Source organism: Labrus bergylta, chromosome 22 (assembly GCF_963930695.1).
Source record: "Labrus bergylta chromosome 22, fLabBer1.1, whole genome shotgun sequence".
Taxonomy (NCBI): domain Eukaryota; kingdom Metazoa; phylum Chordata; class Actinopteri; order Labriformes; family Labridae; genus Labrus; species Labrus bergylta.
In genome coordinates, this window is record NC_089216.1 from 3,508,449 (window position 1) to 3,535,101 (window position 26,653).

A 26,653-nucleotide genomic window follows, 5' to 3' on the forward strand; every position below is an offset into this window, starting at 1 on the left:
AGCTGTTGATTGGTCAGGAAACCAAAGTGGCAACCTCCAATGTTAAAAATTAAGCCAATGCACAAGATATAAAGAACAATCTGCAGTTCCTTAAATGTCCACTTGAGGCTGGCTCCAAAAACCAAGAATCCCCATTAGGTCTCTTATGGAAAGACTCATTTTTCAACAGTTTTGGTCGAAATAGCTCATTACTGTTCACATGTTTGGCCTTTTTGTACCTTTATTTTAGACCTTTTATACCTTTTGTATTGTTACATTTTCGCTATTGCGGACTGATTGCAGAAAGAAGAACAAAGATCACAAAAGTAGTGTGATATAGAAAGTATAGAAGGACAAAGAAAAAAATACCAAACAGAAAAAAAACAACAAAAGAAGAAGAAGATGGCCGACCTAGTGAAGCTGCTAACGTCTCGCCCTCGTCTGCCGGCACTTGTCGGGCTCTGAGCAGGTCACTCTTGTTTCCAACCTGCAGCAGATTACAGATTACAGGACAGATTAGATTAAAGGGATTAGGGTTAGAGGGAAACTGTTACTCCTGTTTACGACAGGAGTGAAACTCTTTAGCCCTGGTAAAAAATAAAAAATAAATCATTATCCTTGCATAGTGTTGAGTGTATTGACGTGATTCTACTTAACCTATTTTTTTTAAGATTTACTGTAACCTAAACTAGCACTTCTATTATTGTCATTAGCTGTTAGCTGTTTAAGGATTTGTGTCTAATCTAATCTGAGTGTGCCCAGGCTAAAATTAGCTTGTGTCTAAATCTGGTAAAGTCTATCTCTTCTGCTTGTGTCTGTCATGATTTACTCTTGTTTGGTTTGGTTGTTCCTTGTTGTTTTATTTTGTCACTTGTTTCCATATGTACTTTGACACCAGACTCATGTTGAACAGCCATGTGCTGTGACTGTGTTGGGGTTAAGAGGGGATGCAGAACGAGAGAGACGGCTAGAGACAAAGTAAAATGATTTATAGCTACAAAGCCAGTAATAATGGAAAAGATATATGTAGTATTAGCAGTTACAACAAAGTATAAGAATAATAATTGAGTGAGATAACACACACTAACCAGTATTACGGGTATATTTCCCGAGGGGTGAATGCGTCTGACGTGTTGGTACAGCGGTTGGATGGTGCGATAGCTGTTGTGGTCTGTGATGGAGAAAACCAGCACATAACCGTCCGCCCAGTAGATCGACCTGAGAATACAGTTATCATACAGTTTTAGACATGATAGTAATTATTATAATGAGGGTACTTGTTAAAAAAAACTAACCTGTTGATCTGCTCCTGGCAGTAAAGACCCTCAGCATCATCCTGAAAAAGAGCAGACAGAGATGTTGTTGACGAAAATGTAACAGAATTTAAGTCTTGCCACTAGTCTTGATGTCTTTATTCTGCTATGAAACGTAAGAATAAAACTGTGACCCTCTGCAGAGGCGCTGCTTGTCAACAGGCAAGGAAAGGCAGCATCTTGGGGCCCCAGGCTAGTAGGGGATAACATCAAAACTGATAAATCATTTTTAAAAAACCTGTCAAGTGTAAGCTGATAAGGACATGAGCTATTCAGACCAATTTGGGTTTTTAAATCAGTCGGAAATCACATTTATTTCTGCTTAAAAACTGCATTTTTCGATAGGTGTTTAAGTGAATTCCTAAGCTTCTGCAGCAAGCCTCTAGTGGACACTCGCGGAAGTGCAGTTTTTTGCTCCTCCGCATTGGCTTCATTTTTCCAACACTGGAGGTTTCTGCTTAGTTGGAGCACATGCTGGAAATGATTGGACACGTAAAAACAAAGATTAAAAGACTTTCAGAGTCTGGTCAGCCGTCCAAAGACTTTCTATTTTAAAGTATTTCCTCATTACACATTCCCAGAATTGAATCAGCAACCTGGGTCAGCTTTAATTGGTTTAAGTGTTTTAAATAAGCAATGATTACTTGTTATACGATTCCTATTGACATGCCAAAATTCACAACGATCAACGATCAAAGTGAATGTTGTCTTTACCTTCTCTGAACCTCAACCAAGTAAAGTTGCAGAAACTTGACTAGACTGGCCACAAGATTGTCAATGCATCATCCCCGAGCAGCTTCAAGCGAGTTAACAGGTGGCGGTTTTACTGAAAAGGGTACGCCGCCAAGACAAATGGCTGTTAATGGAGACGCACCAGCTGGTTTGGCGTTATGACTCCGCCGGACCCCTGGGCCCCCGGACCACCCAGTCGTCCATTTGGGAACAATTCAGTTCAAGCAACTCTTTGTGTTTATTTTATCACACAATTACACCCCAAAAATGTTTTTCTTTCTCTGAGCTAGAGCAAAAGATTTGCTAAGTTTTCTCCAGACGATTAGCTTACTTTCAGGTGAACCCCATGACAGTATATTTTCAATGGATGTCAGACACGTTCATTTCACTTTTGTTTTCACAATTTTATGGAGACTCTTTTTAGAAATCTCTCCTGCTGCAGCTTTTAAAAATTTTCCAGAAGCTTGGTAACTTTTCGACCTCTCTGCCTCTCACACACCAATTATTTTCTGTCTAATCTCTGGAAGCCGGTCCCCATCTGGACCAGGAGGGACTTCCTCCTCACCCTCCGTTATCTCCCCCTGGGCGAGGAAATGAGCAGATTTCAGGCCTGGTTTTGTAAACAGACGGTGGGTGAGCCGTGTGGCACGTCGCTCTCATTATTTTCATCAAGAGCGAGGAGATTATCACAGGGGTCATTTCCTTTTACTTCAAATACATTCCTAACTGTGCTTTGAGATTTTTTTTAAAAATGTGGCAATTGTTTGAGGCTTTGACGAGTTTGACGAGCAATGTCAAGAAAGCTAGAAAGCTAGCTAACTGGGAGCAAGCCAGCCAGTCGCTCGGCTTACCAAGCTAGTTGACTACGTTTTCCTAACTGGGCTTTTAAAAATCTTGTATAAGAAAGAGCTTCTTTTGTGTGTTTTTGTTACCAGTGAAGCGCACAATATCATCACAAACTGAGGCCAAAGCATCTCAAGCAGACAGCTTTTATATTTGTGCTGTTCTCTAAATAATGCATGAGAAACCTCAGGGATGGAAAACATGGCCGCCGTCTCTCTGCCTCCATCAGTTACCTGCAGAGCGACACAGGGGGTATCCTGGATCTGCAGCGACACTTCCTCCCCGTCCAGAGTGACCTTTCTGGAGTAAAGAGCCCCTGCAGAGAGCGCAAGGAACACACATGGACGGATGAATGGACGGATGGATGACTGAAATCAATAGTAGGCTGTGCTTTTGTTTTTTTCCAGAGGGAAATCAGCATGTGTGCAGTATTTTTCCTGCGTACTTTGACAAATGTTTCTTCTCTGATTACAAACAGATGAATGGAAAACTCACCAGTGTTTGCTTCATAATCCCCGATGAATCGTTTGGTCAAAAACCGGACTATAAGAGCTAAAAAAAAGACAAAAAAAGAAAACTCTGTCTCAGAGGGATGCAGAAAAACTGGAATGAATTAGCCGTTAACTGAGAGAAAAGAGCAACAAAGTGAAGAGTGTGCCTGTAATGCAGAAACCTGCTGACCTATATTACACTTCAATGTTTTCTCTCAACAAGTGTTGCTGTGACACACATTTTCGATTTTCAGGACTTTGTGGGGGGAGAGATAAGCGAAACAAACCGGCCCAAAGTATGAACACAGAAAATGATTCATCAATACTCAGAATCTGATGTTGCAATCCTTCATGAATCATCTCGTAACAGTAAATCGTTATCTCATCCGGCTTTGTTTTTGTTTTTTGAAATATTAGGGACGGTTTAGCTAACAGCTTTTCTTTCCAGTGGTGCTGAAGCATAACAGCTGAGATTCCTCACATTAAAGGACCGCTCTGGAGTTTTTCGTTTAGCATGTTTGTCAATTTTGGGAACTCGTAAGAGGCTGTTTAACAAAAGAACGGTCAAAATCGAAGAAGCATGGGCTGAGATATTATGATTTCTTTTTTTAACAGGAGGGTAAGAACTACAAAAACCCTGTGAACTACATTTCCCATAATGCAACGTTAAAGCACCTTTCAATGAATCCTCCTTCAATGCCATTATTGTCATAAAAAGTACCTCTTACGATACGTAAACTGACCTAAAAAAAAAAAAAGCGGGGGTTGCTGTTAGCCTAGCGGTTAGCTCGCAAAATTAGTTTTATTGAAAAGACATCTCAAAGAATCTTATTCAGAGAAGGTCGTTCATTCTCCGTGTGGGGAGTGGGTGGGCGGCACCCTAGCGCCCTCTGTCGACCAGCTGCCACTGTTATAAAACATGATTAATAAATACGGGGGACCACCCTGAGACCGGGGACTAAAAGAGGCGGTCTCGATAATTCACTTATTGTCAATAAACGTATCAATGTTTGTAAATACAAATAAAAAAGAAGGTGTGAATCTCAACTTTTATCACAGCGCACTGACCATGTGGATTACTTTTTAAAGATTAATTACACTAATGAAAAGATGGATTTAAACTAGAGTGAGATTTGTCGCCCCCTGCTGTTCACGATTGGAAGTTTACATCAAATATTTCCAGCAGGCTAATTGATTTCAGACACTGGAGATATTTCCACATCTTTAAAGACAAATAGGTGACAAAGACATCCCTAACAATAACCAGCTGCATGATGGATGGTTGAACAATCACCTGTTTTGCATTCTGCACCATCTTACTCCCTCAAAAACAGCTGTTGAATTCCAACAATCCCCCCCCCCCCCACCCCCCGCCCCCCCCCCCGCACCTATCTCCTCCATCCATTCATACCGGTTTTGCCGACGTTGCTCGCCCCCAGCACCACGATCTTCACCGTCTTGTTGGGCACACAGTCCAGCAGAGGGTACTCCGGTATGGGGACCAGCAGAAAGTTCCCCGAGCCGCCGCTGCTGCTGCTGTTCATGGTTCCCGGTGCAGGGTCGCCTCCAGTCAGCCGCATTTAGCTCCCTCTCTGACCTCAGACAAGAAGCTCTGCTCGGAAATAACACCGCCAGAAAAAAAAAAAAAAAAACCTCCGGAAACTTCGAGGATATCACTCCATTTTCCACATAATTACTCCGGATCTTTATAGTAAAGAACTTCGGCAATTAAAAACAAGATTCTTCCCGTGCGTAAAAGTCCAAAATGCGCAAATATTCCCCAAGTACTCCAGCTGCACTTCTGCCGGTTTTCGTCCACTTTGCGTTAAAGACAAAGTTGTAAACCTCTCCGTGGAGCTTTCAGCCAAAAGAAGGCGAACTTTTACTCACTTAAACGCATTTAAACATCGTTTTTTAAGATGCATAAAGAAGTTTAAAAGATGTGTTCCGGTTTGCACCGAGTCCAGATGCGTCTGGCTGCGGACAGAGAGCCGGGAGGAGGAGGGGGAGGAGGGGGAGGAGGAGGGGGGAGACTTTGAACCTTCCCCTCTAATATTCCTATGAGGGCAGTTTAAACAGGGAGCTTCTCAAGGACTTTAAACAAGCAAATAAAACGTTTTTATCATTAAAGAAAATCAAGCTGCTAAACAAACTGATTACTCATTAATAGAGCCAAGATAAAAAAACGGTGACTGTTCCTTTAAGGGTGTTTTTCTTTGAAACTATAATATGTCTTTACTTTATATTAAAATGAGCAGATAATCCAAGAATGAGTGAGAGCTGGTCTATTTTGATTTAGAAATACTTTTTTTCTTCCAGTTTGAAAAGTTAAACTGTTGCAACCATTCAAAAAAAAAAGTGTTATTCTTTATATTTTACGAGAAAAAGCCCACATGGGGTATAACAATCTTGACTTAGGTTTACAGAGCAGTACAAGAATAACTAGATTTAAAAAGTAAATAATTATTGGTCATGTTTATGAACTTATGGGTCAGTAAAAAAGAGAACAGAAAATGACTAAAATGAAGTTAAAAAAGGGGAAATGTGTTTTTTTTTAGAATAAGGAACAAAAACTAAATTATATAAGGAGCGATTTGTCAAACGCGCATGTTGAATACTCCAAGAGAAATAGTATCTACTCAAAACTATTAACCTACTATGTTGCTATCTTTGACCCGTTATTATGTTGTTTAGGAGCACTCGGTTTTGTTATTGGACGAGGTTAAAATGAGAAAGAAAGTCCCGCTTCACGAGAAACTCTGAAGCACCGCCCGCCGGTCTCAGCCCCTGTGTAAAGAACCGAACAAACCTACGTAGATCTGAGTAGTGCGTCGGCGACACTCCCTCACAGCTTCCTCAGGCTGGACGAGAGGAAACTGGTCAGAGTCAAGCGACTGTCAGACACAGCGGGCAGTACTCTAAACTTCCGGTTTAGCCTTCAAAATAAGAGAACACTAAATCACACAATCACTGTTAAAACTACATGTAGAAGTAACTTTCTTAAAATAAATTGAAATTGTAATATTAAATAGTTGTACTTAATACACAATGCAAAGAAAAAGTACTTCAACACAAAAGGCAGGCCCATGAGATATTATTAGAAACATATATACAGCTTTTGAGATTTTTTCAAAATGTTGGAAGCTTCTAATGTGAAATTTTAAGTTTACTTTCAAAAGGACATATTATCCCCCTTTTCCACCCTTTCAAACAGTCCCCCTGTGGTCTATATGAAACACCTGTGCTGTGCTTTGGTCAAAAGCACAGCACAGAACAAGCTTTGATCTGAAAACTAGGAAGGTCTTGTCATCTAGGTGGGTGAATCAAAACCTGCTTTGAGTAGATGTTGATAGTGGGTCGTTGTCAGGCTTCGTTTGGACTGAGAACTTCAGTTTCATTCTCTGAGCGTCAACAGGAGAGGCAGTTGACGCGTGTCACACCCTCTGTTGATTGCAAGCTGAAAATCTGGGGCGGGATTTTCAAGAAAATCCAAGTTTAAAAGAGTCTGAATCCGAAACTGCCAGCAGAACAAGCTCTGATCTGAAAACTAGGAAGGTCTTGTCTAGGCGGGTGAATCGAAACTTGCTTTGAGTAGATATTGATAGCAGGTCGTTGTCAGGCTTTGTTTGGATACTGTATGCCGTGGTTCTTTTGTAATGTTAAATATGTTGAGTTCTGGTAAGAACTGTATGTTCCCAACGTTATACCAACAGTTCCTGTTCACCTGTGACATATAAACACTCAACCTTACCACCTGACCAACCCAAATGATCGCGCAAACTTCGGTTTGAATCTGACCTCGGCCCTTTTCTGTACGTCACCCCCCATTCTCTAATCTAAATTCATGTCTCTCTTCAGATGTTCAGATGTAGCTGACGCTTTTATCCAAAGCGACGTACATGAAAGAGTAAGTACAACACTAGTCCATGTCTTGCCCAAGCTGGGGATTGAACCATCGACCTTTCGGTTGAACTCTACCAACTGAGCCACAGCTGCCCACAGATGTCCAATCTAATGAAGGTGAAAAGGCCAAAAAATATCTTATCCTATTTTTTAAAAATCCTGTCTTGGGGCGCTGGTGGGGCAGTGGTTTGTGCGCGCGCCCCATGTATAGAGGCATTCCTCCTCCAAGTGGGTGGCCCAGGTTCGAATCCCACCTATATAATGTGTCTACACTCATGCACTTTAACTTATGTCAATACTGTCCATTTACAACTCTGTTTTTGCACATTTACATTTAATCTTCCATATTTAATCTTTCCTATTTAAGACTAGTAATGCTTAGTTAAATCCTGGTTGTATATATTCACATTCTTAGTTTTGATATTTTTAGTACGTATTTACTTTGTATTTAATATTATATTGTGTTTAAATTTGCTAACATTGTGTTTTTTTTACTCATATTGTGTGTTTGGACAACCTGCTGCTGTAACGCCACAATTTCCCAGTTTGGGATCAATAAAGTCATTCTATTCTATTCTATTCTATTCTATTCTATTCTATATTTTATTCTATTCACCTGTGGCTCCTTTCCCGCATGTCATTCCCTACTCTCTCTCTCTCCCTGATTTCCAACTCTATCCACTGTCCTGTCTCTCCATTAAAGGCACAAAAAGCCCCAAAATAAAATAAATAAATAAATAAAATAAATAAAAAAATAAAATAAAAAATAAAGTTTTTTTGTCTTTTTTTGTCGGTCGGTGTTTTATTCTGAAAATCCATGACGGATGTGGTCCACGTCATTGCGTGTGACATCACAGTGGTGACAGACAGGAGCAGAAGGCTTCTCCCGGAACTCTGCAGCCAGCGGCGGCTCTGATCGTTTTCAACACCGGAGGTTCGGTCCAACATGGCGGCTTACGGATGGAAATACTGATGACAGTCCGAAAGATCGCCTCGATTTGTACGATGGTGAGAAGCCGAGATCACAGCTCTGCTCGCCGCTGTGTGTGTGTGTGTGTGTGAGAGAGTGTGTGTGTGTGTGAGAATGTGTGTGTGTGTGTGTGTGTGTGTGCGCGGCGCTGCCCGGATGTCTCTGGACGCTAAAGCTAGCTGTTAGCATGTTTGCTAACCTCAACATGATAACAACACTCAGGCTTTACAGAAAGTTGTAGCCTGCAGCCGAGCCTTCTCAACCCTCCCTCCAGCTCCACACACACAAACATCTTGTTTTAAAACGACACCACCCGCTGGCTGATCTTTTTCTCGCAGTTTTATCAGCTTTTCTTTCGTTTGTTTGTCAGAGAAGGGCAGCGGTCCGAAAACTAGCTTAGCTTAGCATGCTAACTAAACATATGTGCCCTCAGGGATCGTAAACACCTTCCCTGTTGTCTCTAAACACCGTAAACAAGCCGTGTGTGACTTCCTGACAGCTCAGACTCTCTTTATATAATGTCAACAAGTCATTTAAAATCCATGTTTAGTCATATTTTAGCAGATTAAACAACAACAACATGTTTGAAGCTGTGAAAGTTAAAGATATTAAAGAGTCTGCAGGTCGATTATATCACTGCGGGTTAAACATGTTTCATTATAACTAAAGGCTGCCACTCCCTTTAATAAGGACAGAAGACTTTTACACTTTTAAACTTTAGCCTTTAGCTGCATATGTCAAATATAAAAACTGTATTGTGGGCTCATGTTGTTTTGTATGTTTTGTGTGTTTGTATATATGTGTTGTGTGTTTGTATATATGTGTTGTGTGTTTGTATATATGTGTTGTGTGTTTGTATATATGTGTTGTGTGTTTGTATATATGTGTTGTGTGTTTGTATATATGTGTTGTGTGTTTGTATATATGTGTTGTGTTGTGTGTTTGTATATATGTGTTGTGTTGTGTTGTGTTGTGTGTTTGTATATATGTGTTGTGTTGTGTGTTTGTATATATGTGTTGTGTTGTGTTGTGTGTTTGTATATATGTGTTGTGTGTTTGTATATATGTGTTGTGTTGTGTTGTGTGTTTGTATGTGTTGTGTTGTGTTGTGTGTTTGTATATATGTGTTGTGTTGTGTGTTTGTATATATGTGTTGTGTTGTGTGTTTGTATATATGTGTTGTGTTGTGTGTTTGTATATATGTGTTGTGTTGTGTGTTTGTATATATGTGTTGTGTTGTGTTGTGTTGTGTTGTGTTGTGTGTTTGTATATATGTGTTGTGTGTTTGTATATATGTGTTGTGTTGTGTTGTGTGTTTGTATGTGTTGTGTTGTGTTGTGTGTTTGTATATATGTGTTGTGTTGTGTTGTGTTGTGTGTTTGTATGCTGGCTGCTGGAACACCTACATTTCCCTGCTGGGATGAATAAAGTATATTATATCTTATCTTATAAATCGTGTGTTTACAATTTGCATTTTAAAGAGGACATATTCTCCCCCTCCTCCAGCTTTTCAAACAGTCCCCCTGTGGTCTAAATGAAACATCTGTGCTGTGCTTTGGTCAAAATATAACATGAATCAAGCACCGGAGGAGGTTTGTGACCCTGTCAGAAAAAAAGAGTCATTATAGTGATTTATTATGGACTTTGACAGTGGATTTCTCAAAAAGTACACAGAAAAAGTACTTCATAGTACTTGTGCATGTAGTCTAAGAAGTACTAAGTTCAACCATATCAGAATAATTTTCTACTTTTTTTTTATGACATCAAAGTCATAAAAAAGAGTCAGTATAGTGTTTTATGGTAAGACCTAGGCATTTAGCACTTCACGTCATCGCGGCTCTCTCTGAACGCTCCGTTTTGGTGTGTGTGTCTCTTTAAATGCAATAAGCCCTGCCCCCTGAGTTTACCCTGGTAGACATCACTCCTCTGTAGCGAGAATAAAAAATGGCGGACCTGTGCAGAAGTTTTGCTCTAGGCGAGCAAACGTTTTTTTCTTGCGGGCCAAAATTGTCGTGTTAGAATCGCTCGCGGGCCGCAGGTTTTGTTTTTGAAATATAGTTGAAAAAAATAGTAAAGCTTTGTAGGTCAGAATCGAAAGGCTCGCTAAAGGAAATCAAATATTTTACTTTATTTGTTTTTTTCTCAGAATCAAGCCTATGATGTGGTTCATTTCTTTGGAAAAGCTTTCTTCATTTAGCTCAGGTCATTAAATGGTTAAACAACAGTCCTCTTGTTTGCAAAAACTTTGCATACGTTTTTTTCATAGTTTATAAAAAAATGTGGAAAATAGTAAAAGCTGTAGATTTTAAAAAACAACAACATACATGTTCCTGAACATTTTCTATTTTAGGAATATTGTTCAGCCCTCGTTAACATGAAAAATAAAAATAAGATAATGTGCCGATCTTAATCAAAATCTTCTGATTCTTCATTTGAAGTCACTTGCCGCAAAAAATCCCCTCAAGGGCCGCAAATGGCCCCCAGACCGCACTTTGGACACCCCTGCTCTAGGCTGTGAGTCAAGTTCATGGGTGGAGATACCAAAGGAGGGGAGGGGATTTTTTTTTTTATACCAGAATCCCACTGTGACATCACAAGGAGAGCACATTTGAATTGAAGGTTAGGACGAGACACGACACAGCTCAAAGGAACGCTAACAAAGGCAAATGTTTGATGTTGTACGGTCGATATATTTCTTTTGACTTGTCAGCTGAGCTGTCTGAGAGTTTTACAGCGATGTTTATCTTCTCGAGATGGAAAAGTACCAACATTTAAAGTAATAAACTTTCTAAAATACGTCTAGAGAAACCGTCGTGGTCATAAAATACGAGCTAACGAAATACTGAGTACTTAAGAATTTGCGTTAAAACTTAAGTACAAGAATAAATTTAACACACGTTTAGAGAAAGTCCGGTTACTCTAGTTAGTAAAGATTTTATTTTCACACCACGTAATGAATGAATGAATAGAACAGTTAAAATGACGGCCTCGGTTGTTCTACTGTTTGTCTGTACCTGATGGGGAAATTCAACGTTTCCCGTCATGGGGTTTATCTCCAAAGTTTCCTCTGTACCAAACCTGGACTTTGTTTCCCAGAAATCTCAAAGAGCACGTCTTTATCTTTAAAAAAGGCCCCTCAGGTTGTGAAGGTAAATAAAAGACACTCTTTGTTAAAGTTAAGAGCGTCATACTTCAGCTTCTTTTTCTGTCCTCTTAGCGATTTGAAAGATAGCTCTCTAACTGTGAAAGCCTCTTGCAGGGTACTTGACTCCACATATTTAATAGTTTGAAGCTGTGTTTTGATGTTTCTAATTTGCTTTGACACTTTAGTGATCTCTGTTGTGAAATCGTGGGAGGTCAGAGGTCAGGGTCCGCAGCCTTGGCTGGACCACCTTGCGCAAAGACAAATCAGGCCATCGATGCTTGTTAGCTTGGAGTTTTTAGCATCCCGCTGAAGGACAGCGCTCTGTTTGTCTAGTTGTTAAAGAAAGGTTTAAAAGTAGAACCTGACCGATTAATCGTCTAGCCGATAGTTTCGGCCGATATTATCTCATCAAGTGACTATCTGTATCGGCTACATTTTATCACAGATTTGCGCAGATATCACTCGATTTATTCAGCAGTCAAAAAGCTTTTAATTTGAGTTTCATTGTATTACACTAGCAGTTCTCTTTCACCTGCAGAGGGCGCTGTATGGATTATAACAATCACTTTCTAGAGTGTGAGTTGAGTGACCATCTTGTCAAGTTTATGCAATTGAGGGATCAACGCAAAAAAAAAGGAAGGTATATTTCTAAATCTATCTGTCTCTACAGATCGAAAATAGATCAAAGAAAAATATCGGCCGATTTATCGTTATCAGATTTTTTTCTCTTCCTAATATCAATATCGGTATCGGACCCAAAACCTCACATTGGTCGGGCCCTGTTGAAAAGGTCAGACACTGTCACTCTGGCCTTACTTGCTCTTTTCACATTAATGTGGCAGCATAGTGAAGCCTCAGAGGCTGACACGAGAGCTTAGAGCTTGAAGATTAACTTCTAAGTGTAACTTATCCAGATTCTCTCTGCCGCACCTTCCAGAGCCGACAGACGGTTCGGCAGATGCCACAGAGAAGAAGTCTCCTTAATTTGGTGTGAGTGATCTGAAAAGCAGTGAGCTCTTAACTTAGCCTCTGTGGCTGCTGCTACTCGCCAGGGTGTTTAAAGACCACACAGCAGGCCCGCGCAACCTATTTAAAACCCATTTAAGCGTGAAGGCCGGCAGGCTTTGTGGCAAATTACCAGCGCCTATCTGTCAAATAGTAACGAGGCTAAACACTGGCTGTGTGTCTCATTGGCAGGTTTCTCCGATCTGCTGGCCAGTTTGGCAGCATACATGTTTGTACCTGGAAGGTTTTTTTGTTCGAGAGAAAATCAATTTTTCTGGTTTAAAGCGTGAAAGTCACAAACCAGAGCTGGGCAGTTTCATCTCAGCATCTGTAATGTGGCAACAATTTGGAGTTTTAATGGAAGACAGTCTACCTAATTGAGTCATATCATATCCCTTCATTTTAATAAAGGTATCTTGTGAAGACAAGTCTATCTAAAGCTCCAATTTTTCACAATTCCAACTTTTTTACATCACAATTAAACGTCTAAATTTGGGAAAAATTATCAGACTATCAAACATTTTGGTTAAGGCTCGGTGTGGAGCTCCAACTAAAATAGTTCAAAATAAGACAAATCATAAATTCTGTTTCAGTCAAAAGTACCCAAAACTTTTAGCCCCAGGAACCATTTTTTTTAATGGATGCAAAAAGTCTCATTTTCACCAAGCGGTCTCCTTTGGTTCTGCACAGTTTGGGAATATTTGGTAGGTCAATCCTGATCTTATTTACGTTTCTTTACCACCGATAAACCGTACCATTACTTGGTGTTTGGAGTGTAAGCCGGATTGCGATAGCCGCATCAGCTATATACTAGCATGACATCATAGCAGTGTGACATAGTATAGCCCGCTAATAAATTCAAGGATGACCAGCAGAGATCTGAACCTCCAAGGTTGTCCATTGGGCCGGTGCTACGCCTTACATTATTCGCAAAAACAGCCTTGGAATTACTGTCTCAAAGTCTGTGGGATATTTCATCATTTAGTGTTTTGTATTACCGCTGTCGCACAGGAAGTGGACATTCTCAAGTTCGACCAATCAACAGACTACAGTGTGTCAAACTCCACTCTTTTGGGGTCAGTCAGTACTCTTGGTACCCCAAACTAAAAAGTAGGACGGCATGGATTGGTTGTTTTGGTAGCATTCCCAACTTTTGGAAGTGGAAAACGCCGATAAATGGGTACCATGTTGAACCGAACTGGACTGGACCGCTTGGTGGAAACAGGGCTAAAGGTTCCTTTTAGCAAGTCTCTGGAGCTTTTTGATTGAAATCCCAGCTCATGACATCTCGACTAATAGTCCTGATGACTAAACAAACACACAGGGTTTGAACAGCAGTCCATTATTTAAACACTTATTCCAAAGCTGTCGCTGAAAACATCCCAAAGTTCATGACTGTGTGTGTTTGTGTTTCCAGCTCACATTGTGCTTTGTGTTTTCCCAGAATCCTCTTGTGTTTGTCTTTTCTAGCTTGTTTGTGTGCCTCGGCTTTATTGACACCATGCGCTGTGTGGATGTTGTGTTGGTAGATAAATAACCTCAGCGTGGTGTTTCGCTCGCTCAGTGTGTTGACTTTCCACGAGCTGCAGCGTGGTGATGAGTAAGAACACAGAGTCGTTCAGGCCTGAAGGGAAAGCTGCATCATGGTTGTTATCACATCATCTCTCTCTCCTGCTTTAACATCATATATGAGTTCAGAAACTGGAAACGATACAGGTTTTATGATAAGACTTGTTTGACAGAATTAAATGATTGACTGTATTGCCTTTTTGAGGACAAAGATGCCTTTAGTTCTAAGAGAAGTAATAATCAGTGTGACCGGGGGAAAGGCAGAATGTAGATCAACTCAGAAGGAAACAGATGGTAAAGAAACGAGCAGGAGCAACAAGAAACAATGATGAGGAAACGGGAGAACGAAGGAGGGTTTGATGGATCATTTCAGCAATGTTTGGGAATATTATGATAAAAACTAACACCAAATACGTAGAGGAGGAAACGTTTATTTAACTGCATTGTGTCTTTGCACAATTTAGTTTTATCCATAGAGGATAAGTCGACTAATGTGGGAAGATTCAAGAACGTCTTTTAAATGTTTCTATTCTTCTTCCCCTTCAGGGCGCCAATGCCTCTGCCTTGGAAAAGGAGATTGGACCGGAACAGTTTCCCGTTAATGAGCACTACTTCGGACTGGTCAACGTAAGTAGAAGTCAAACCGCCCGATCAGACGACCCCCTCAGTTAGAGTGAAGTGTAACACGGTGAAATCCCTCCCTGTCTCTTGATTTGATCTGCTTCTGATCGAGCCTGTGTGTGTTTCCTTTTTTTTTTTTGTTCCAGTTTGGAAACACCTGCTACTGTAACTCGGTGCTGCAGGCTCTGTACTTCTGTCGACCGTTCAGGGAGAAGGTGTTGGCGTACAAGGTAAGCGATGAGAGAAACCGCTGAGCTGGAACGAGCAAGCCCTGTTCCTGTCCTCACTTTTTTTTTTTTTACAGAACCTCTCATGCTCAAAGAACGCACTGAATACAGCCAAAGATAACAGAACCGTACAAAGTGCAAGACCATGAGACAGGTGGGAGTGTAAGACCACACTCCCACTGGATGTCATGTCCAAAAAAGAAAAATCGGATAAAGTAAGGCCGGTTGTGTTCTCACATTTGGTCGTCTTCTGATTTTTTTTGAAGTTAAGTTAGCGAAACTCTGAATTTAAAGTTCTTGATTAACCTCAGCTTTGGGTAAGGGCTCGACCGATAAGGAGAAAATTAGCCGATACTGATAGTCACTTGAAAAGCTAATATCGGCTTATATTATCAGCCGGCTGATGAATCGGTCGAGCTCTAGTTTGCATTAACTTTTAGATTACAGTTACAGGAGACCTCACAGACGTCACTTTACAGAAATGAAGGCTAGCACCGCTTCTCCAACAGGTTTTCATGACTTATACCTCACTTTACAAGTTCTTAAATTGACCATTTTTGGGTTTTACTGATGCGTTATATGACGCTCTAATGGGAATATTTGCCTTCACATCAGTGCTGCATGTAGATCGACGGAACGACAATGTCAACAAAAGAGCGGAGGAGAACCAACTGGAGAACAGGAAACATAATGCAGCCTTTTATTATATACAGAAAAAATACTCTGGCTAGAGAAACTCCGACTTCACCCGGAGTGAAAAATTCGGCCGTTTGCGTTCACACATCAGGAGTTTTCTGCAAGTTTGAAAGCCCTTAAATATGTGAAATCTAACATGAATGTCATATTTTTATGCTGTGGGTAGAGGCAGCAGCAAACACCGAGATACGCTGCAGTTATGGCGGCCTCCACAAGATGGCAGCACCCAAGAAATCTTCCAGCAGATTCCTCTATATCACATTGTTTTACTTTGTTAATTTGACTAATATCATCCGTCTTTCTAAGGTGCAGCCGCGTCGCAAGGAGTCCCTCCTCACCTGCCTGTCCGACCTCTTCAACAGCATCGCCACGCAGAAGAAGAAAGTCGGCGTCATCCCGCCCAAGAAGTTCATCTCGCGTCTGAGGAAAGAGAACGGTTGGTGGCGTTAAAAGATCCAATCGAGCTTTAAAAAAACCTTCAAATCAAAACCTGTTTGTTTCAAGTTTTCGACTTCCGCAGCTCGGCCAGAATGTGCAGCTGCTGCAACATCTGACTTCCTGCGATGTTGTTTTTTTTAATTCAGGAAAAGATCCACTCGGCTCTCTGAGTGCTGTTGAGAAATGTGAAGTCAATGAATGAAAGATAGTTCCCCCCCCCCCCCCCCCCTCCCCCCGTTGAGCTTCACAGATGAGATCGTGAAAGAGAAAGGGAGGAGAGGAGCAGCAGTGGAGGGTTATCTCAGCTGAGGAAATAAAACTGTCAGCCAAATCCTGCAGATGGAAAAAAGAGATGAGCTTAATTAGCCCCCCGCCTCCCCCCTCCCCTCCCCTCCCCCCAACACATGCTGATGCTGTTTATTTAGTTTCACTTATAATTCCCCATCTGTGTCTCTCTCTCTCTCTGGCTTCATGTTATTTCTCCTCATGTCTTTATTCACATGTCGTTTCTGTGTCCTCGTCCTTCCACCTGTGTCCCCCTCCCCCTTCACCTTCCCCCCCCCTCAGAGCTGTTTGACAACTACATGCAGCAGGACGCCCACGAGTTCCTCAACTACCTCCTCAACACCATCGCCGACCTGCTGCAGGAGGAGAAGAGCCAGGAGAGGCAGCAGAATGGGAAGCTGGTGCAGAACGGAGGAGGAGGTGGTGGAGGAGGAGGGAGTACAGGAGGAGGAGGCAGTGGGAGCGAGGGAGGAGGAGAAGGAGACGGAGGAAAGGAGACGCAGCAGACGTGGGTCCACGAGATCTTCCAGGGGACTCTGACCAACGAGACGCGCTGCCTCAACTGTGAAGCTGTGAGTCCCTTTCTTCTTTTTTCATCCCCACAGAGGATAAAAGTCGACACTCGACTACGAACATGAAACTAAAACAACTTGCGCTGCATTGCTGTGTTAGCATGCTAATGCTAGCGATCTTTATTATGCTGGTATCTTCACACTGCATGTAAATTTACCTGAAATGAGCGTGATCTAGAAACACAGTTAAGCAGTGAGTACAGTATGTTATTCTTCTTTTCTATAGTCCCTCAATTAAACAACTTTTATACACGAGGGGAGGAGTCAGCCGGCCGTCCTGGCGATGTAAACAAAGTGAAGATAGGACTCTGAAAACTCTGAAAACATCACAGACAGTGGGACTCGGGTGTTACACCCATTGTAGACAGTCATGACTCAGAGTTATTTTCAGACGATATACTTGATTTATATTATATTTAAGTGTGGAAAATCACATTTAAAGACTTTAAGATTTGAAAAAAGGACACAGTTTTCTCTCCTCATTCACACAGTTCATGATGATATTAGGGAAATGGTGTCGTTTGAAAAAAGAGAACCCATGTGACCTTGAGGGTTCTTTTGGTTTGGTTGCAGGTGAGCAGTAAAGACGAGGACTTCCTGGACCTGTCGGTGGACGTGGAGCAGAACACCTCCATCACACACTGTCTCAGGTAACACTGTGATGTCATCACACTCACACTCACAAGGCAGCAAAGAAGGTTGAATCCTCCATTTAGACTCCGAGGTTTTAAACGTACGTGTGTGTGTGTGTGTGTGTGTGTGTGTGTGTGTGTGTGTGTGTGTGTGTGTGTGTGTGTGTGTGTGTGTGTGTGTGTGTGTGTGTGTGTGTGTGTGTGTGTGTGTGTGTGTGTGTGTGTGTGTGTGTGTGTGTGTGTGTGTGTGTGTGTGTGTGTGTGTGTGTGTGTGTGTGTGTGTGTGTGTGTGTGTGTGTGTGTGTGTGTGTGTGTGTGTGTGTGTGTGTGTGTGTGTGTGTGTGTGTGTGTGTTCACAGGGGCTTCAGTAACACAGAGACGTTATGCAGCGAATACAAATACTACTGTGAGCAGTGTCGCAGCAAACAGGAAGCCCAGAAGAGGTGAGTGACATCATCATCAGCGAGGTGCTGGCCACATGTTGGTTATTGTTAAGCTGCCTTTGAAGGTCACGTTCAGTTTGTCACATCTGCAGCTGTGTGCGCCGTGCTGCAGACATATAATGTTTCTGTTTGTTCCATTAGACGGTACCCCCCCAAAAACCACATCAGACGTTACTATAGCAACCAGTCAGGGCCTTCCGGCCTCATTCTGACAAGTTGTCTATTATTACCTTTTGCACAGCGGCCTAAAAAACAAAAACCCGCTGGACTTTTGTGTTCACTTCCAAATCAAATGACACCTCGAGACTTTTACAACTTTTTATTTGATCTAAACCATCAAAACATCGATTCTTCAAACCTCTCTCTGTGTCTCTACGTGTTTTTTTCACCTCCAGGATGCGGGTAAAGAAGCTCCCGATGATCCTCGCCCTCCACCTGAAGCGCTTCAAGTACATGGACCAGCTGCACCGCTACACCAAGCTGTCCTATCGCGTCGTCTTCCCCCTGGAGCTCCGCCTCTTCAACACGTCCGGGGACGCCACCAACCCCGACCGCATGTACGACCTGGTGGCCGTCGTCGTACACTGTGGCAGGTAGGGCTCTTCATTTGAAATACACTTTTATTTTTAAATATCATGGACATTTTTAAGTCAGTAGAATGGAAAACCTTTCCTAACCGGTCTTGTCTGTGCTCCGCAGCGGTCCAAACCGTGGACACTACATCACCATCGTCAAGAGTCACGGCTTCTGGCTGCTGTTTGACGACGACATCGTAGAGGTGAGAGGCGTACTCTTTCTGTTTGACGCAAAAAACTAATCAACTCTTTGAGATGATCTACGCTAAAGATGAATTTATAAAAATCAGGCTCCACCTTCTTTGTTTCTTGTCGTCCAGCTACTTAAAGAACAGTTCAAAAAGTTGATCTTTGAAACACTAGTCCCGCCTCTGACAAGGCAAATAGCCAATTATAGATCAGGATTTTGGAGTGGCTCTGGTCACCCCTTGGCCCCGCCCCCTGCATGAAAACAGCATGAGTACTCGCTAAGTTCTTTGTCTATTTTGCATTGTTGATGGTTTCAATGCTTTAAGAAAAACTGAAAACTTTCTAAGCAAGAAAAGAAAAAACTATGTAGAAAGGATGCCAGATTGTTTCAGCCTTCTTTGTTGGTATTTAAAATCAAATCTGGTTTAATGTAATATTATCCAAAGAAAACCCTCAGGGAACTTAATGTACAGATGTTGAACCTCCGTCCCGACCAGACAGGAATTTCAAACAAGCCGTCCTCCAGTCTCCGTGTAGATCCTGGCGCTCTGAATGTTGTGTCTGGATTTCCTTTCGACCCAGATACTTTAACCTGTGCTTAATAATGAGGAGCTGAAGTAGGCTTTAAACCATGAGGACAGAGTTAGGGAACCGGGACGGCGGATAAAAGTGTTCATAACGGAGAAAAGAAAAACAGAAGAGACCTGCGTCAGCTGTGAGCTCCGGATCAGCCTGAAGCCCGGAGGATGAGATCAGGAAGGGGAATCATGTTTCACCGCTCCGTCCTCTTTATCGTCTCACCCTCGTTCATCATCTACCTGCTTTAATTGAGACATTATTCATCCCACTTCATTAATTTCAAGCCCCCATGTCAGTTTGATTAGGAAGCACATCGTGTTCAGAAAATTAAAAACATCACAGACTGCTGCTGCTGCGTCCGCTTCTCCTTTTCGTCTTTTGATTTGATTAAACAAGTATGACGCAAATCGAGGATCTCTAGAATTTGCAGCTCCTGCAAGCAAGTTATCCCGCAGCGTCTGCCACGAGACCATCTGTTTCCCCCTCTGTGACGTGCTGACAGGAGAAAACACGGCATCCCACACACACACACACACACACACCATCTGACATCCTTCTAGCATGTGTGTTAGCGCTCAGCTAACAGCTTCCAGCTCCCGTCTCAGCACGCCGCCATCCCCAATATCACTGACATGACAGCAGACACAGATGCAACAATGACAGCGATGGTTTCTCTAATTCTACCAGCATCACACACTGAGAAAAAAAACCATTTAAATCAATCAGAGGTGAAGTGTTACCAGCGTGTGGTGTTAGCCAAAAGCATGATGTAGCTTCTCTGTCATCAGCTCTTAAAGCACAGAGCCAGAGCCTCGGCCTCACGCTGCCGGGGCCAAAGAACCTTTCAGATTTGTTATTTTCCATCTTGGCGCCAAGAAGAACGAGCGAGCTGCGGCAGTCAAGCTATCAGCGGTAAACTGAGCGTGCAGCCGTGACGCTAAACGTTCCAGAGTCTGTGGAGGATAAAAAAACAAATATGAGTTTAAAGTCGAGCAGTAGTTGTCCTTTTTCCAGGGCAACTTTGGAGATTAGATATTGAAATGATTTCTTCAACTTCCTGAGACATGTTTGAAAGTAGTCCAAACACGTCTCAGTTAGACGTTGAAGATATGAACCCATCACATCTGGAGTTGCATGTCTGTCAATCCTGATTGTCAGATTGCGATACACGCTGGTTGGACGGCCTCCAATCATTTTTGCCTTGGGCCCAACAGACTCAAGATTCCCCCTAAGTTGACGCATTAGACAGCTTTCCCCCAAATCCAAACAATTTATCTTTCCTCAAATCTTCAACTTGGTGGTGGACGTCACCCTGCTGTGTGAACACAGAGGAAAAACTTCTTTGTCACCGTCATCGCCGACTGATGTTTAAAACCGATCCTGTCTCCCGTCAGTGTATTTTTCCACTACGATGGGAACGAGGCCCACTGCAACATCTGGTCCAAAGGAGAGGAACCGGTCTGTTAGATTCTGCTGAGTTTGCAGAGCAGAAACACAAACTTTCATTTTTTATGGTTTGTGGAGATTAACTCTCTCCCTGCATCGCTCTGCTTTGAATTCTAACTCTAAGTCTCTTACTAAAATCTGTTTTCTCAACTGATTTCTTTCCTTTTTTGGGCTCTTATAACCTGGAGCTAAAGCTTTCCCCCATTCTTCTCCTTAAGTCTTATTGCTAAGCTAAGGCTAAGTTAAACACCCCCTGGTTATGGCTCTCACAAACTCTGTAGACGGAAAAAAAAACGTGTTTCTTAAAAAGTTGAAGTAGTCTTTGAACCACAGCTGTCTTCAAACTGTCAAACAAAAACCTTCTTTGTTGAAAATGAATGTTTCTAAAGTCAAACCTTTCATTTTTCATTTCTCGTAGAAAATTGACGCCCAGGCGATCGAGGAGTTCTACGGTCTGACGTCAGATATTTCCAAGAACTCTGAGTCAGGTTACATCCTGTTCTACCAGTCCAGAGACTGAACCAGCCTATGGTGAATCCCCAACAGACTGTGACTCAACAGAGGGGGAGGAGCTTATGGCTACCACCGGCTCCGCCCAGTACGCTTACATAAGTATCCAGGCTTTATTCCTTGTAGGCGGAGCTTTGCACTGGAGCGCCACTCGGATCTTGAGACGTGTGCAGGTTGCATGCCAGCCTCCTGGATTACGACTGATGAACTCCTCTGAGCCCCCACTGCAAAAAACAAAAACAAAAAAAATAGCACCTTAACAAAAACAAGATGGCTGATTCTGTAACACTCGCTTTGCGCTGGGGCATCAGCTGGGAGTAACGCCAATCCAAGAGGCTGACATCGCTGTACGCACAGTGCTCCGTTCAGGAGGTCAGAGCGCTTTGGGATCGTTGAGATGATGCAGACTAACCAATCAACTGTTTTTGAAGAGACACTCGCTTCTGATTGTAACCTTTCTCTTCAAGGTAACCAGCTGCGTCACAAGTCTTCTTCAGCATTTATTTTTGTGTGTGTGCACATTTCACCATGCTACATTAGCTTCTAAGCCACTGGTACCATTCGTTTACTCCAGAAACTCATTCCAGAGACAAAGAAAAATAAAAAAGTACCTCACAGCCTCGTTAGACGTCCAACCGGCCACAACGAAACACTGACAGAACATCTAAAGATAGAGGAGCTAGAACGTAAGCTAGGAGCGCAGTGCAGTGATGTTAGTTTGCAGTGTTTTTATCATGAAGTCCGTGATGCTAATAACAAAAAGTGTTAAAAGGCAGAGTGTGAAATGGGAAACCAGCCACTAGAGATTTGGAAGAACGGCTCGTTATTTGGGATTTCTTTACTAATGAAAGCTCTAAGAAGTCATGGCCCCGATTATATTAGACCAAAAGAAATATTGGGGAAATTATTTTCGAGTTTGTTTCTTCCAAAAACACAATTTTAAGATTCTCCATTAAAGCATGCACTGTTGTATAAGATCCATATACCCTCTAAATTTTGGTGATCAATGTGTTAAAGCAGAACATGGTAACTGGAAAATAATACGGAATGTAATTTGAGTTTTTTGAAGAAACAAAATGGTAAAAACCAAATGATTAGTTACAAAGGCTTTGCAAAATACACATGCAAAAACAAAAAAAAAAGCTTTAAATTTGGGCCATAGACAGCTTTACAGAACACCAATAATCCAGATTCTCAATTTAACATCCATCTTGCGATATCGAGTGAAAGCAGCTGGTTTTATTTTTGAAAGTCAGCGTCGTGCCAATGGTCCTGTTGTTTTCCTGGCGGGAAAATCAAAAAAACGATGGAACGCGTTCAAACAAAAGAGCGGCCAGGTGTTTCAACATCAAACAAAGTAAGCTAACTCTTTTTTTTTGTTTTTAAACAGCTATCTCGTGGGTTGTTTTGTAGTTTGCTTTCAAAGGGTGGTGGTGTTTAAACATTTTTTGATTTCTTTCTTTTTAAGTACCAGAATATTCACCATTTTGAAAAGGGACACATGAAGAAGTTCTGACATCCAAAACTGTCACACTACATTCATGTTGAATGTCTGCTTTATTTTCTGGACACACACACACACACACATACACACTCTTTTGCTGCAGCTGGTTCCCCACCAAACACCAATCACGCTGGCAAATTTGGACTCAAGAGGCTCAAGTTTTTGTTTTTTTTTCTCGTGCAGCTGCAGCTCTGGCATGCACGCCGACCTTTTACATAACACGTTTTTCACTCCAGAATCGCAGCTCTCAATAATACTGAAGGATGCTAACGCTGTGTTGATGTGGAGCTTACGGTTGAGATGTGGTTCATTTAATGCAGTAAGATAACTCCCATTGAAATGTTCTTCCATTGGTGTTACATTTTAACACTCCTGAGTTTAAACAAAATCCAAAAGAATTGCTTTCAAAGCCATTTTTTTTAAAAGCCTGTACTCGTTCTTGGAAACTTTCGCCTGCTGACTGGCATTGACTTCCTGTTCTCACCTCCATTGTTTTCTTTTAAACGCACAAACAAACCAAATGTAGGAGTGTTTTTTTTCTTTTTTGTGTTAAATCTTGTTTTTTTGAAGAATGTTTTACACTGCCAAGTTTTTACCACAGGTTAGCAATCAAGCTAGCATGTGACTCTTAGCAGCAGATAGAAAGTGAACGGAAACTTTCTTTCTGTTTGTTAAAGTGTTGTTTGTATTTTTCGGTAATTGAGCGTCCCAGGCAGAGGGTCGGGTATTATCTGAATGTTAAAGTGTACAGTTGAATTACGATAGGGCTGCTTGACCTGTAAAACAACATCTGGAGGCCGACACGTCTTGATAATCTGAAGTTTCTCTCTCTCTCTCTCTCTGCTGAGACAAAAGAAGCACTTTGAACAACAGAAAACAGGTCTTGTCTTTTGATTCCCAGAAGCTAACCTAATGAAGGCGACACCTCTGTGCCTTGAATGGCTCGTTTCACTTTTAAAAAGAACTCCTTGAAAAAATCTGATTTAATATCTACATCGTGTCATCAAACATTTCAATGTTAGGTTTTTCTTAAAGCTATTTTCATTTACTTTTCTATCTTTAACAAGTTCCTTTTTTCTGCAGTTAAGTTAAAGTCTTAACTGTTATCTTATTTTTCCGTCAAAATAAAAGCAGGTTTGTACCCAAACAGGAAGTAAAACACCCTTAGCTTAAGATAGTAAAAAATCTTCAAAATGAAAGCATAACAAAATCAGTTTTGGAATGCAAAATAATGGAATTTCAAACATGATGGAACATGTGATTAATTGCGACTAAAATAAATAGTTTGACAGCCCTAGCAAACAGAGACTTATCCTAACTCTGAGTATTTCAGCTTCTTTATTTAGCAGTTAACACGTTTTCAGTAAGTGTCTTAGCTTAAGCTTTTAAAATAGTGTGAATGACGGCAGGAGAGGGAGCAACTTCAGACGATGCGTCTCAAACAGTTACCTACATTCACTCAAGGCTTCAATGTCAACACTATTTCCATTTTTTGTCTGTGCTGCTCGTAAAACTGAATTAATCTAGATGAAAGGAAGGTTTTATTTGTGTGTTGGAATATTATTTGGGTAAATCAAGTTCATTGCCATTTGTTCTATCATCTCTGATGGTGAGATTTGTAGTTTTTTTGATTTTGAATGAGTTGAAATTTAAAGAAATGTTCCATTTGCTGATAGTTTAAGTGAACAAAAACAAGCACAAAAGCACATACGTTGGACGATGAAGGACGCAGACCCAGCCTGAAGTTGGGTATCAGTCTTCTTTTTTTTTCCGATTCAGTTTCATGAAAATTCAGTTTTGAAAAACTGAAAAAAAAAACGATTAGTCATCAACTAAACTGCCTATAACCTCTGGATGGACAAAGTGTTGGAAGACTATGTTTAAAGGCTCTTTTTATTTAAATATAATTAATATTATAATAAATGTTTTATGTTATCTTTTTCTTATATGTTCCACTTGTTTTTGATATGTCACTAATTTTACTAGTCTACCATTGTCGTGTAGGCAGCTTTGAAGAATATGTCCTTAAAATTTGGGAGTATTTGACAAGCGATGTGGAGGTGTACATAAATACAGATGTTATTATTGGAAAATAAATATTTGCTTGCTTGAAATAATCAGACATAGATCAAAAACGTTAGTGGATGTTATATCTAAAAATAAGTATTCCTGTTGTAAATCAATTCGACTGGGGCTTTAAAAGTAAAAAGCCCCGCCCATCTGGTATCCCAACCAACAGTTTGAAATAAATTAGCTCACCTGTAATCTCACAGCTAAACCCATAATACCCTCAAAAACCATCAGATTGAAAATGTATTCAATTCAAATAAAACTAAAAGTTTAAAGAAACTGCTGTGCAGAAAAGTAACTGACCCAAAAACTGACTTGTACATCACCGTGTTAAAAGGAAAAATCCACCCATAAGTTCACATACATTTAAAAAAACAACGACTTCAATAAGATACAATATGATGTCATCTTTGTAGAGAGAGATCTTTTTTAATCTGACAAAGCATTGGAATGTCACACAGATAGTTTTAAGTTCTCAACCCCAAATGTTTTTTTTTTGTAAAACAGTCTGCCTCAAATTAAAAAGATCTGGTCATCAAGGTTATGATTTTTCACCCTATGAGAGATTTAAAGGCATCATAAACTGACAACTTTAATAATCTACAATATGGTGTCATCTGCGTAGAGTGAGTGCTTTTTTCCCGAAGCTAAGGATGTAGTAACATTTACCGACTGTAAAGCACAGAAGAAATGCACAATGGATCTTTCTTTAATTAAATATTGTTTTCAGTTTACATTTTTACAGTTACCAATAAAATAATTATCTATCAAGACTTTTTTAAAGCATACTACTGTCAATCCTTTGTTGATCAAAAGCAGCACATTTCAGCATCTTTCTGAAGGTTTTACGGCCAAGTCAAGGAAGCGAAACCCGATAAAATAACTTATCGAAAACAAAAAACTGACATCTGTGGGTGGATTTTTCCTTTTTTTCCCCAAACAGTTATAAGTTATATCGTCTGTCCTCTCAAATGTCCCTTAAGGGCCTCCGTAGTCCACATCACTCTGCGATTTTCAAGGTCACAAAGAATGTAATTGTTTGATTGGTGAAAAGTGACTGAATGTGTCAGAAACACTCCAATATGTTGCAACTGGTGTACGGAGTGGCAGCAGCCTCACAGACGCAAACGGCAAAACAGAATGTGTCACATTGAATTGAACCTTTCAGAAAGAACATGATATTAAGGTCGCTGATTCTTTTCTGCAAGGTCAACTCTTATTTTATTAGTCTACACACTCCGAGGCTTCTCAGTTCTTGCCACTAAATATCTTGAGGGTTACGAGTTGAATCTTGTCCTCTGAGTTGTTGTCTGGATGTTTGTCGAGGCTGCTGCCGCTGCACACTGTGGTCTGAAGTTCATTCTGAATACATGTAGATGCAGTGAAGTTTGGGAATGAAGGCTGGTGTTCCAAACTGTTTGAAATAAAACACAAACTGGTTTTGAAGATGATAAAATCTACACTGTTGTCCGAGTCCCTTTTTTTTCCTCCTGTAATGTTTTCCAGCAGCAGGTCATCTGAAGCAGAGAAACTTCTTTTTATCAGCCAATCAGAGTTAGAAATGTGATGTTCTCTTTTGATCCCACAAGCACAAGATTTTTGTTACGTTCCTTCCAAAGCTTCCTTGTGTTTGTCTTTTTACACATAGAAAAGGAAAACTAAATCTGTCTCATTAAACTTTCCTAATGTTTAAAGGTCACATATTATGCAATGTTTCTCTAACACTAATGTGTCCCTAGTCGTTCTACAAACCCCCCAATGATGAGAAAAGTCCATCTTCTCTATCTTTAGCTCCCCTTTTCAGAAAATGTCTGCTCAAACAGGTCGTTTAGCGATTTTCCCTTCATGACATCACAAAGGGCAGTAACCCCTCCCCCAGGTGGGTGACTCTCCAACAGCTAGGTGTTTGTTCTGCC

At 41.1% G+C, this 26,653-nt stretch overlaps 2 protein-coding genes across 3 annotated transcripts in view; one reads left to right on the forward strand and one right to left on the reverse strand.

The window, feature by feature from the left end:
* Positions 1-5,365, reverse strand: part of rasl11a (RAS-like, family 11, member A) — a 7,840-nt gene extending 2,475 nt beyond the window's left edge. The window contains exons 1-6 of the mRNA XM_020655259.3: positions 4,770-5,365; positions 3,363-3,419; positions 3,101-3,183; positions 1,275-1,315; positions 1,068-1,197; positions 391-466 (exon numbers count right to left, since the gene is read on the reverse strand). Coding sequence (XP_020510915.1) covers positions 391-466; positions 1,068-1,197; positions 1,275-1,315; positions 3,101-3,183; positions 3,363-3,419; positions 4,770-4,938 — 556 coding nt within the window. The 5' untranslated portion in view covers positions 4,939-5,365. The remainder of the gene's footprint in view (positions 1-390; positions 467-1,067; positions 1,198-1,274; positions 1,316-3,100; positions 3,184-3,362; positions 3,420-4,769) is intronic.
* A 2,756-nt stretch (positions 5,366-8,121) lies between these two features.
* On the forward strand, positions 8,122-26,197 carry usp12b (ubiquitin specific peptidase 12b). 2 transcript variants are annotated; one of them, XM_020655256.3, is made up of 10 exons: positions 8,122-8,269; positions 14,497-14,577; positions 14,718-14,801; positions 15,801-15,930; positions 16,500-16,789; positions 17,363-17,439; positions 17,781-17,864; positions 18,260-18,457; positions 18,564-18,642; positions 21,072-26,197. In XM_020655256.3, exons 1-10 carry the CDS (start codon positions 8,222-8,224, stop codon positions 21,171-21,173), a joined length of 1,173 nt encoding a protein of 390 aa, XP_020510912.2. In that variant the 5' UTR covers positions 8,122-8,221; the 3' UTR covers positions 21,174-26,197. The 2 variants fall into 2 exon arrangements, with proteins under 2 accessions (XP_020510912.2, XP_020510913.2); XM_020655257.3 differs by having other exon boundaries at positions 15,807-15,930.
* Positions 26,198-26,653: the final 456 nt, after the last annotated feature.